We start from the raw sequence: 12,352 nt of genomic DNA on the forward strand, positions 1-12,352 counted from the left end.
CTCTCTCTCTCTTTCTCTCTCTCTCGTTAAAAAAAACGGACTAAAAAACTAAAAATACATCACTCAGGAGCTCAGGCAGAGGGGCACAGTAGCCTCAAGAGGTCAGGAGGGCTCACAATGTGGGTTAAATCTCTTTTGTTTGTCCATATGTCAGGTAGCTTAGGCGTGGCCGGTATGTTTGTGGCCCTCAGTCCAGCAATCACCTCCACCATGATGGAGCAGGTGGTGGTCTCCTGTCTGCTGGGCCTCTACACCGGGGCCCTGGTGCCTCTCACCTCCCTCATCACTATTGACCTGCTGGGCATCGGGGAGCTGGGGATTGGTTTCGGCTTCCTGCTCATGTCCCAGGGCCTTGGCTATCTGATTGGGCCCCCCTTGGCTGGTAAGTGGGGTTTTTTAGAGGGGTTTTTGTTTTTTTCTTTTTCTTTTTGCCGGATTCCTTTTGCTATTTTTGTTGGGGGGGGTTTTTGTGGGGGGTGAGGGGGGGGGGCGTTATAGAAGGGAGGGTATTCTTTTTAAAAGGAATTATGTTTTAACCCTATCCGTACGCCCTGGGGTCATTTTATACCTCCAGGGTTGTATTCTTCACATTTTAGAATACGTCTAGTGCGAAGATCTCTTTGAAACTTTCGGTATTTCTCAAAAAGTCATTTTGACAGACTGCTATGCAAAGCGTACGGATCGGATTAACGAGCATATGGACCGGATTAATGAGTAAATTTCCTCTTTGGAAAGTGGTGACACAAAGTTCCCCATGTAGTATGGATACGATAGTAAAACACGATGTAAGGATAGGGTTAAAAGGTTGGAGGCATGCTGGATGGGGGTTTAGAATAACTCCTGTTTGAATCCCCAATGTGGCTATTTGAAACGTACATTTGCAAGGGGTTTTTATTATGAATTCTACTGAATCGTCATGACTTTTTTGGGTGCAATTTTCTGAAAATATGATCGCAACACCCCTGATTGCTATTTTTTTTCAAAATTTATGGTTTAGTTACTCCAACCCAACTCAACCCCGCCTCTGGGAGTATAAAGATAAAAACCACCAGACCTGACACTCTACATCACTATGTCGTGTCATGTGCAGCTGTCTAACTTAAACACCGTGGGTGTTGACTGGTGCTCTGGTGTGGTTTGCTTCTTCTTTCCTGTGAAACATCTATCATCCTTATCTCCTCTTCTTCTTTTTTATGTTTGTTATTCAGCGCCGTAAAACCTCTACTAAAACTAAAACTAACTTTAACACCCTCCTTTGTGCACCGAGCCTCTGTCTGTGCCTCCTTACCTCTGTACCTCCCTCTTTCTCTCTCTCTCTCTCTCTCTCTCTCTCTCTCTCTCTCTCTCTCTCATCACATTAAAATTTGTTAGTCAAATTGCATAAAGTAAAAGTTTCTTGTGTTTTATTTGATCTTCCCAGGCATGATTGTCAAGGAACTTGGCTTTGCAAGATCTTTCCTATTTGCTGGTAAGGATCCTGGCACTTTCGCATAGTTTGTTGTTATCTTTGATAAACACCCTAAAAGAAAAACCAGGTGTTTTATTCTATAAAAGTGCTGATTTTCTGAATAAATCGGAAATCTGGATTTCTGACATTGTCAGGATTTTGTCAAATGTCACAGACTTTTTATGAAAAGTCTTGGTACAAGACATGTTAGACAATGTGATCAATACATTTTAAAGTCCTACACATGTTTTCACAAGGTCTGAAAAGTTCTGGTTAGGTATTTTATTGATGCTTCTTTTGTACAATTATTATGATTCTTATTTCTGGAAAGGTATTTCATTGATGCTTCTTTTGTACAATTATTATGATTCTTATTTCTGGAAAGGTATTTTATTGATGCTTCTTTTGTACAATTATTATGATTCTTATTTCTGGAAAGGTATTTCATTGATGCTTCTTTTGTACAATTATTATGATTCTTATTTCTGGAAAGGTATTTTATTGATGCTTCTTTTGTACAATTATTATGATTCTTATTTCTGGAAAGGTATTTTATTGATGCTTCTTTTGTACAATTATTATGATTCTTATTTCTGGAAAGGTATTTTATTGTCACTGCTTTTGTACAGGTATTAATATATTAATATAAACTGTTATTTCTTGTCAGGTTTCCTCTTGATGGGGGCCAGTCTATTTTCCATGATCATGGCCCTGTTTCTTGGTAAGCAAGAGGATGAACTGGACGATGATGATCACTCACTCGATGACTTGGAGCGGGCCCTACAGAGAATCTCAGACAGTGAAAGTGACAATTCCGATGAAGAAAATGATGACAAAGGCGGTTGTGGTGAGGAACGAGACGATCTCGGGAAAGGCAGTGCCAGTAACATTAGCAGGCTGGAAGGAAGCACCCATGGTGTTGCGGATTTCATCGTGTCTCATTCTGAAGGAGGAGGTGCTGAGAAAGAAGAGGAGCCTGTGCCAGTTGAGGAAGAGAGACTGGAGCCTATCATGGAAGTAGGATAAAAGTCAAGTATGCCCCCCCACCCCTTTTCCCCACCTACCCCCATTCTGAACTGCGTGATATATAGTGTGCAACATTTGAATCACAGTGGGGTTGCATCTATACCTTTCAGGAACAGGAAACAAGTGTTCTGAGATCGTTTTAATTTGGGAAGACATGTGGGGGTCACACTTTATTTTTACCAAAAGTAGTTATGTAGTTCAAGCAACAGATGTTTGTCATAGGTCTGCTGTTAGTCAGTAGGCTGCTTCCCTACATCTAGTTATTTAATTGACTTTTTTTCTGCGAGGGGGGTAAACCCACTATGCCGGGGCCCGTTTTTGGTACTAAATCTAAAAATGACAAAAACATAATTAAATGGGTCATTAAATCGAAACTAGTTAACCTATTTGGATAGTTCTTCATCTAATGAATGAACTTCAGGTATAAGAGACTTGTTTTCGGCAATTGCCGGACAGTAACTTGATATCGAAGTTGTTGTAAAGGAAAGTGCCTGAGCTGCTGTCAGTGGCTCACAGGCACAGTGGTTCAGGCCGCCGTCCGCTGGGGGCGGCTTGCCGGAGTTTAAGAGTTAATTAAGTGATGAAAGCTAGCAGATAAAGCAAACTACATGTAATCCGCAATCATCATAGAATTATCATAGTGTCAAGGTCAATAAACTTCAGCATACTGTATAGAGGAAAATAGGATAGAGTTCGAAATGGTCTCAGAGTAACCATGATCTTTGAGTCTGTACAGTCCTCGCCATCCCCCTTTCTTTCTCTGTTAACAAACTTTCCTTTGTGGGTGGTTGATGGGTGCTCTGGTGTTGTTTTCTCCTTCTAACCTATCAAATAACTATGGTCTGTATCTCTCCTCTTTTTCGTAGTGTGTTACTCTGTTGTAACACCTCTAATCTTTGGCACTTGTTTGACCTAATTGTGCTGCAAGGGCCATAAAACTCTTACTAAAACTGACACTCTTTGCTTCCTGAGTAATTGTACCGGTGTTTGGATTGTGATGATTTGTCTCTTCAACCTGCAAGCTTTTGACATGAGTTTAGTTTACATTACAGGTAGATATTCTATTGTGGATCACCATCTTTTTCCCGCGGATATTATTCCACTCGGCATGGGCAGACCGGGACAAGCAGGGTTATTTAGAAAAAATGAAAAATGCGTTTATAGCAGTGTATAACACTAACAGTCAAATGTGTTGCATGCATTGTGGAACCAGGCGGCTGTCTAAACAATGAAATTGAAGAAATTGACATTTTTTGGCCATTTTCTCGCTAATTCTATCTTTGAAACCAGGCGACTCCCACCTTCTTCAATCACAAAATCTCGACTTCTATTAAAGATAGGTGGGTATTTCTTAAAATCAAAAGCACAGCAAATCTACGAACTTTAATTTAAAATAAGACCAATAATTCCATATGCTGAAAAATTTACGAGTGCTTGATTTCACTGTGTCATGACACTAACAATTGTGGCCCCTTTTCTCTTAAGATTCTAGAAGTAAATAAAATTATAATTGGAATATATGATTTGGGACAGGTGAACTATGCCTCATTTCTGACTGTACCAGAGGTCTTTACATTAAATACTGTTTATTAAATATAGCCTGTGTTCGTAAAGATGACCCTTTGAAAATGTATTTGTGAAATTTCTGCTTTTTATTTTATAAGTAAGTTGCAGTTGAAAAGTATGTTGTCATTGTTCCGATCAAATTACAGCAAAACAATTTGGTAAAGTTCAGATGGGTCTTGTTTTCAAATGGTCTAAGTGCAACAATGATTCCATCATCATAGATGTATGGACAAGTTTTTATATTACTTAAAAATTGTCTGTGTACTGTCACTCAAAACTGTTGGTTCCAACAACATTTGTGTTGCATAGTTATTTAAAAGTTGTAATTAGGATTGCTTGTGTCAGTTTTTGCAGTCTTGCAGCACAATTTCTCTTGGCTCATAAATTTAATCATTGGCTACTAAGTGGTGATATGGATGTGTTTATGGGGCTTTTGAGGCTTGCTATTTATATCAACAGTATATTAATGTTATTGCAAAGTTCTTGTGGATAAAAATGATGGTCATAATTCAGTGCCCAGACTCAGGCAATCGCTTGATTTTTACTTTCTACCGAAGATATGTAAAATAATTTAGTATTAGAAGTAAGATGACAACCTTAATACATTTTGTCACTAGTTCTGTTTGGATTTATCGCATGACGATGAGGTCTTATAAAAGTAAAAGAAACGAAAAAGGATCAAAGTTTTAAAAAATGCAGCTACCCAAATTTGGTTACAAAGTCTGCAGAAAGAATTTTTAAAAGAAATTCTGACAACACTTCTTACTTATATGTAATAAACATATCAGAAACATCAACGCTATTTACAAAAAAATTAAAATGTTGCCATGGTTGTTGTATTTGGCAATTAGTGTGTATGCTTTTTTGCATATATTGGTATCGACATTTGACCTTTACAATCTTCACTTTATTACAATTGTCACTTTCAACACTTCTTTAGTCGTTTAGTAGATAGTGAAATCAAAAACAAAATAAATAGACTTCATTTGCTCCGAATAAACATTATTCCTTTTTAACATCAAAACTATAAGCTAGATGCTATCACTTATTTAACTGAGATTTAATGCATATATATGTCTTTTAAGAGCATGACTTGTTTTTACATGGGCTTTTTATTTTTAAACCAGGCTTATAATTTTTTTTCTCTGTTCTTCTCATGTCTACTTGGCTGACTATTGACGTAAATCTTCGCTGGTGGCTTTTCTCATCCAAACAGGCTTAATATGAATTTTGGCCAACTTGTTGCGGCAACTAGAAGTCCCCGTCCATTTCTTGTATGTGTAGTGTCTTGGCAGGCTTCCTATAGGGTGCATACAAAGTACAACTTGTCAAAGATGAAGGGCATGCCATGGTATTGTTCTGGCATTGGAATACATGAAAAACTGTGTTCTAAATGGGATTTTGATGTGGAGTTAAGTCACTATGAGCAAGTTCAGCCTTTCAATTTGACAAAGTCACATCCTCTGTGCATCGCATTCAAAGCCACCAATGCCCAGTTTGCTGAACCACATTGTGTTTCAAAGCATGAGTGGCTTGCAACATTACATGCCTATAAGAATGTGTAACTTCAGCAGATAATTATTTTTCTATCATGTTTCCACTGTTGACATTACATTGCTTATTGGCTCATCCCATGCCTTATGTGTGATGATGTTTTTTTTACTGTTTGAGTGAATCTATGCGGAGACTTACCTCTTGGGATAATGAGGTTTATTTTATTTTAAGAAGATGTATGATAAGATAAGATGGGGTCTTTTCTGATCTATTCCAAGTCTCGAAATGCTGAAAATGTTTTAGATCATGCTAATCATGTAGAGGAGAATGCAATCTCGCCTTGTTCGGTGTGACCTGGCTGTCAAAAGCAGTGTCTTTCATTTGCCATGCTTCCATTTAGAATGGAATTTCCAGTGACTACTGTGCTCAGCACCAACCTACTGGTTGTGTTTCTTGTTGTTGTTGTTGTTGTTGTTTCTTCTTTCTCACCTGCACGGTAATGATAACGATGCCTTCCACCAATTGATCACTGATGAATGTGTGAAATTTGTAAATATAGTATTGTTTAGTATATGATTTGTTATGTTGATGATTGTGACATGGTACAAATGAGCTTGGAAAGTAGGAGAATGCAGGATAGAATATCGTTCATTATATGATACGTGCTTGATTCTTTTCACCTGCAATTGAGTTTCATTCTTACTGATTGTAATGCTGTAGATTAACTATGGGCAGTATACTGATAGAAGCTTAGTTGAGGTGGGCAAAGCTTTACGAGTTTGCAGCCCTGTCCACCTGCTGGGGTTTTGTTTATACTGAGCATCAATTTCAAATGTTTACCAATACCTGTTTTCATTAATATATATTGTTTTGTAAGTTTTTCTCTATCTCAAAGTCAGCAATGAAGGAAATTGATTTCATTTATTCAACTCCTGTGTTTATTCTATTTTATTCCATGACAGTTCAATTCCAAGTTTCACAGTTAGGGTGTTCTATGTTTACTGATGCATTTTCTTTATACCTGTTTGCCTGATGCATTTTTACGGCTGTTGTTTTTTTAATTTGCCTGCCGCAGTTTGCAAGTAACCATATTCTTTTACAGGATTTCTTTTCCCCAAATGTTCAACTGATTTCTAAAGAACTGTATTTTATGTATATATCAGAGGGAGGAAGGTTGTTATCTTTTATTGGTTTTTTATTGTTTGTTTTTTAAATTGTTTTTGTTGTTGTTGGTTTTTTTAGGGGAGATTGGGAGGGCTGTTGTAAAGAAACCTCAGTTAAGGAAATGTTACATTGCATTTCACAGTAATTGTGGTTGGTGACATTGTATCAGGATTTCTGTTGCTTATTGACATGTTACAAAACTCTTTGTTCCATTTTGTTTGATGTCTTTTATGATGAAGGTTTCATTTTGCATCCAATATTTTACTCATTTCTTGAGTGTTTTCTAACGAGACATGTTATATATGAGTGTCATCAATACCCTGGGTAGCTGTCTTTACCTGCTACTCTGAACAGTGTTAAGAGTATAGATCAAGATGCACTTTCTTTTGCTTAATTACTCAGCTTACAGGGAAAATTGTTTGTTCATCCACTTATTGATTTATTGACATATTGGCCTAGTTTTTATTTGACGGTTTCAATACTCAAAGTTTCCTGTATTCATACTTTGATTTAATTGTGGCAATGGAGTTATCGTTCAGGTAAGAAGGATTTTTTACTTTTAGTTGGAGTAATACTCTTCCTGTTTTCAGCTTCAAACCTGAAAAGTTCCTCTCTTTTAAAATGCACAAAAAGGGATTAAATGCTTAAACTTTTCTGTATTTATCACTGTAGAGAGTTTGAAAAGTTCCTCTCTTTTAAAATGCACAAAAAGGGATTAAATGCTTAAACTTTTCTGTATTTATCACTGTAGAGAGTTTGAAAATATCAGTCGTGATAATTTGGGGTGTTCACTACAGATGTTGAGCATCTGAGGGGAAAGAGGCACAAAAGTTTTGAAAAAAATTGCTGCAATGCATACGTAAATATGGAAGGGGATAGGTTATTTTGTTTCTTACGTTTTTCCTGCTTTGTTTTCACAATTGGGTCGTATATGCAGTCTTGTTACTTTACGTGAGCTTTTTATACAGTTTATATTTAATTTAACCGTTTCTGTCTTTGTCCCTGTTCTGTAGATGTATGCCAATTGTTGCTATTAATCCAGCTGTCTTTTTGTGTACATCTACACACATTCTGAGTTACTTTGTATTATGGATGCTGGTGGGTGGTTGATGGGTGCTCTGGTTTGGCTCGCTCCTTCTTTCATATCAAACTTCCATCGTTGTTATCTCGCCTCCTTCTTTTTCTGCGCTTGTTACTCTCTTGTAACACCTCTAATCTAAGGCTCTTATGTGACCTAATTGTGTTGCAAGTGCCATCAAACTTTTTAAAAAACAAATAATAAAATTAAGATACATTTTGAGCTCCTTGGAATTGTAGATGCTCTCAAAAGTTTGAGGACTGGAAGACCAATAATGAGAGTGAGCAATCGGGGAGGCACTTACCCTGTAAAAAAAGTTTTGTTCCCTCTATTGCTTCAGTACAGGCACAGCCCGGTGCTGTATTCACATCGTTGCTGGATGTCCAGTGAAACTCTTCTTTGTATATATTTAGTCGGCAAGCTGTTTAAATGTACCAAGCCCAGAAATCAAAGTTTTCAGGAGAGAGAGAAAAAAATTTGTTTCATTCTTTAAACAATTATACCTAAATTATGTATTAGTGCTTGCTTTTGTCAACATTTAGAATTTGATTTTCGATAAAATATTTCTTGTGCACATGCACAGATACCACAGATTTTAAAAATCTACAATAGATAAAAATTGTTCCAAATTTTGGGCTTAAGACGTCTGAACAGCTGGGCGATGGTATGGACTCAAGCCATTGAATGCTGTGACTGGAGGTTTTATGTGAGAATGTGCTTTTGTTTGTCTGCTGCAGGACTATGTGTAATTTAAATATAGATATATGTGTAAGACACACGATAGGAAAGTTTTTATTTGGTACAAACTTCACCAGTGATAAGAGAAAATACCAGATATCGACTTTCCCTTACATCAAGGTTCAGAGTAGATACCCTAGTGATGTTATTAATAAAGTGTTTGTATCTCTTCTTCCGTGTGCCATATGTGCTCAGGGTACCTCGTAGTGTTTCTTCCTTTTTAATTTTGTTGCTTTTATTTTTATTGGTTCTCTGGCATGTGTATGTCAAATATTCATATTTCATGTGCAACATTTAACAAAAGTAGTTTATCCCTTACACCTAGTTTTATACTCCTCTGTTGTTTAAGCCAGGTTTATTTTATTTAAGGGGCTGATTTTTCTCTGTATATGAAAATATTGTTCTTGTTTCTTGCTCAGCTACAGAATGTACAGCCACTGATTGGTGCATATTTGATAGAGATAGCTGACATACATATTGAACAGCCAGTCCAAAACCATGTTGAGGTAAATTGTTACTTGTGTACGTGATGTAATTGAGACTATGACAATCTGCTCTCCGGTTATCAAACTCTACCCAATGAACTTTTTGGTTACAGTGTTTGGTTGTTTCTTTCACCGTTATACTTTTGCTATGATTGATCAAATTTTTGTTGTGATTTTCATATTGTTTTTTGGGAGGGTTTTTTTGCTTGATCCTGTGGGAAATTAATTTGTTCAGTGAAGGAATATTTCCTACCTGTGAGTTTTCTGATGTTGTCAGGAAATGAGAACATCCCATTATGACAATGATAACACTACTAATAGCAAGGCAACCGTGTGTTTTCCCATCATTGGTTGTCTAATGTAATGAGGAGTTGAAAAGAAAAGTTGGCATTGTTCTTCTTTATCAATTACTCATGGTGTTGGGGAGGCTTTTTCAAGGCTACTTCTTGTTTCTGTGTTGTTCTGCATTTCAGTGTAGAGCTATTTGTAATAATTATTCCTTATGAAGGGATGAGTATGTTTTGTTGAAACTTAGTTGAGTCATTGCTTTCAATAATTGTTGGTTTTGGTGACAACTTCAAGTAAAAGGTTTTCTAGATGTGCTTTTGGATCCATGTTTAAGGGCAATACTATGGTGCTGTCTTGTATATGTTGTTGTGCTTTTTAACTTGTAAAATTGAAATGTGGCTCGAACAATTGTGGATTATTGTCATATTCCTACGTCAATTATAAAATAAGATAAGATACATCTTTATTGTCCAGGTCCTGGCACATTGGTTTGGTGTTTCACCATTATTCTCATATTCCAAGGTTTTCATTGATGAATTTTAGCATATTCTGGTATTATTTTAGTCATATCAGACGTAACAGACATGAGAAAATGTTTCTCTTGTTTCTTTTTTTTCCCGCAGCAAATTCAAGACAAGATGTGCTTGGATACTGAGCTAGTCTATTTACAACAAAATCTGCTTTCTTTTGATTGTCACAAATATTGGAGTTTGGCCTAATCAAAAAGTAGTTGGTCCAAGCAATATGTTACTATTGTTTGTGGATCATTCTCACATTTGGGCTTTCCCCGTTCCATTCAGTGTCAGTGACATCTGTGGTGTAATGATTAGGCTCTTTGCTATTTGCACGCTAAAAAATCGCAAGTTTGCTTCTCGTTCGGGAAAGTTATTGAACTGGGTGTTTCTGTCAGCCTCGTGGGATGCTATATTCCACTTTGTGGAGATTTGCTATGTCTATGACAGGGAGTTAGGAAGCAACCTACCACCTTAATTATCTGATTTGTGTCTTCAGGGGAGCAGAACATTTGAAATCATTCCTGTTGTGTGTGATGTGCGTTCAAACGTCTCTCTCTCTACTATATGTCACCACCCTTGCTGTTGTTCCATTTTTGTGAGAGCACCAGGTTTACTGGTTATAGAGCTAGTCTTCTCTCAGTTGCTGGGTAGTTCAACGGCTGAGACAATATTCACAATGTCTTGGGGGGGGGTTTTCAGGGAGGGTGAGAATCAAAGAAACCGTTTTAAACAGTCAAATTTTGTCTTCAGTGTTATCACATCTGTTTTCCTAGTTATCTGAAAAGCGTGATGTGATAAAGATTGTTTGTAACCTGGTTTTTAATCCGTCAGTGTTTTGTGTTTTGAGAATTCTTAGTTAATAAGGTCCAAAGAATGACATTGTTAGCATGCCAATTTAGGCAATGTGTTGATGCATTGTTTTTTGTTTGTTACAGCATTTGTTATAAAATGCACTCTCTATTTTTACTTTTATTAGTTACAATTGTTACCAAGCTTATTTGCTTGCTGTGTAGACATAAAGTGGTTATTTCCACTGTTTGTTTTTAAAAAAAATGAAACTAAGAATATAATATGCACCAGATATCATGTACAAGCCGACAGATTGTTTTAAATCTGCCAGCTCCCTTTTTACTGACTTTCAAATAGTCAGTGACTGCAGTTACAAAGTAATTGTAGACCACAAACAACAGCTTTTCTGCTATTATTTTTAACCCTTTCAGTGCCAGTCTCCTAAATTTTCGCAAACAAGGAAGAGTCAAGCTGCAAATGGGTGAAATAATAATTTTACACCACTGTACAAAAAGGCTTGTTAAAAACATTTATTTCGGCATAGAACTGTTTCCTATTTGGAAATGTAATTGAAAATTATCTATTATCCAAACATTGTTAAATGAAACCCAACTTGATTTTTTGATGATTGTCTAAGTTGGCACTGAACCCCTAATTTGACAATTATCAAAAACAGGACTGAAAGGGTTAAATTTCCAAAATAGAAGTCTTATTTCTGACTAAATATTCAAAACTAAAAATTGAGACTTAAAAAAGAAATCAAAACTGACTTTGATCTAAGCTGAAGATTTCATTTTACAGACAATCAATTTTCAGATCTTCTCCAGCTTTCACCTTGTAATTTTATTACATATATATATATTATAATACATTCCTTCGCAGGATCTGGAAAGCTGTTGTTTATTGTGGTGAATCTCTTTGCTGAGCAAAGTACACTTCACTTGCTGCTTAGCAGCTTATCTTAGAAGTACAAATATTTTGAGGTATAGTTCTCTTTGTCTGCGAGTTTTTACTATGACAAAAAAAACCCAATATAATAACGATTGTCAGTTTGTGCAATATTCTAGATTGAAAAGGGGTTTGTTTCCCTTTTACGTGGAATTGATTGCCAAGATAGATTGTGTTGACTTCTGGTTAGGTGGCCTAAAGAATGGGTCTGTAGAGTTCTGACTTACATGTGGCTCCTGGGCAGACCATCGTATTCGTATGCACCAAAAAGTGCTGCAAAGAACAAATTAATTTTAGTTTTTCCTCCCCTTACGTATCCCTGGCTGTTGTGAAAAGGGTGCAGGACGTGACCATCTCTGTTGTTTTTAGCGCCAACTTTTGTGGATTTTTTGTCTTTCTGGTTTGAAATACGTTGTGGGTGGTTGGTGGTTGATCATGTGGGGCTTGCTGCTTTTTTCCTATCAAACATCTCTCTCCTTTTTTATTTTGTTTCTCTCTACAACATTTCTGATATTCGTCACTTATATGACACTATTGTGTTGTAAGTGCCGTGAAAACTCTCACTAAAACTAAACTAGGTAATACATTGCTGCTTTTTTATTAGAGAAGAGGTTTTTGGGAATATTGAATGATTGAAAAAGTGAGTCTAGCTGTGTGAATGTACAGAAGTAGCCCAGCTATGCATCACTTGTAGGTCAGATGCTGTTTTTAGATGAATTTAGTAGACACCAAAGAGGTTATACAAGTATTTGTTTTTTAGTACTAGAGTTTGTGGCAGTGATATCACCCACATAAATGATTGAGGGCTGCATGT

At 36.7% G+C, this 12,352-nt stretch overlaps 1 protein-coding gene across 6 annotated transcripts in view; it reads left to right on the forward strand.

Annotated features, from left to right (window-relative positions):
- LOC101851621 overlaps positions 1-11,323 on the forward strand; it is a 41,625-nt gene extending 30,302 nt beyond the window's left edge. For 5 of the 6 annotated variants that reach the window (XM_035972055.1, XM_035972058.1, XM_005090684.3 and 2 more), the window contains 4 exons: positions 155-382; positions 1,421-1,468; positions 2,115-2,480; positions 8,933-11,323. In XM_035972055.1, coding sequence (XP_035827948.1) covers positions 155-382; positions 1,421-1,468; positions 2,115-2,473 — 635 coding nt within the window. In that variant the 3' untranslated portion in view covers positions 2,474-2,480; positions 8,933-11,323. The remainder of the gene's footprint in view (positions 1-154; positions 383-1,420; positions 1,469-2,114; positions 2,481-8,932) is intronic. The other variant, XR_004859053.1, reaches the window with a different exon arrangement.
- Positions 11,324-12,352: the final 1,029 nt, after the last annotated feature.

Source organism: Aplysia californica, unplaced genomic scaffold, assembly GCF_000002075.1.
Source record: "Aplysia californica isolate F4 #8 unplaced genomic scaffold, AplCal3.0 scaffold00020, whole genome shotgun sequence".
Classification (NCBI taxonomy): domain Eukaryota; kingdom Metazoa; phylum Mollusca; class Gastropoda; order Aplysiida; family Aplysiidae; genus Aplysia; species Aplysia californica.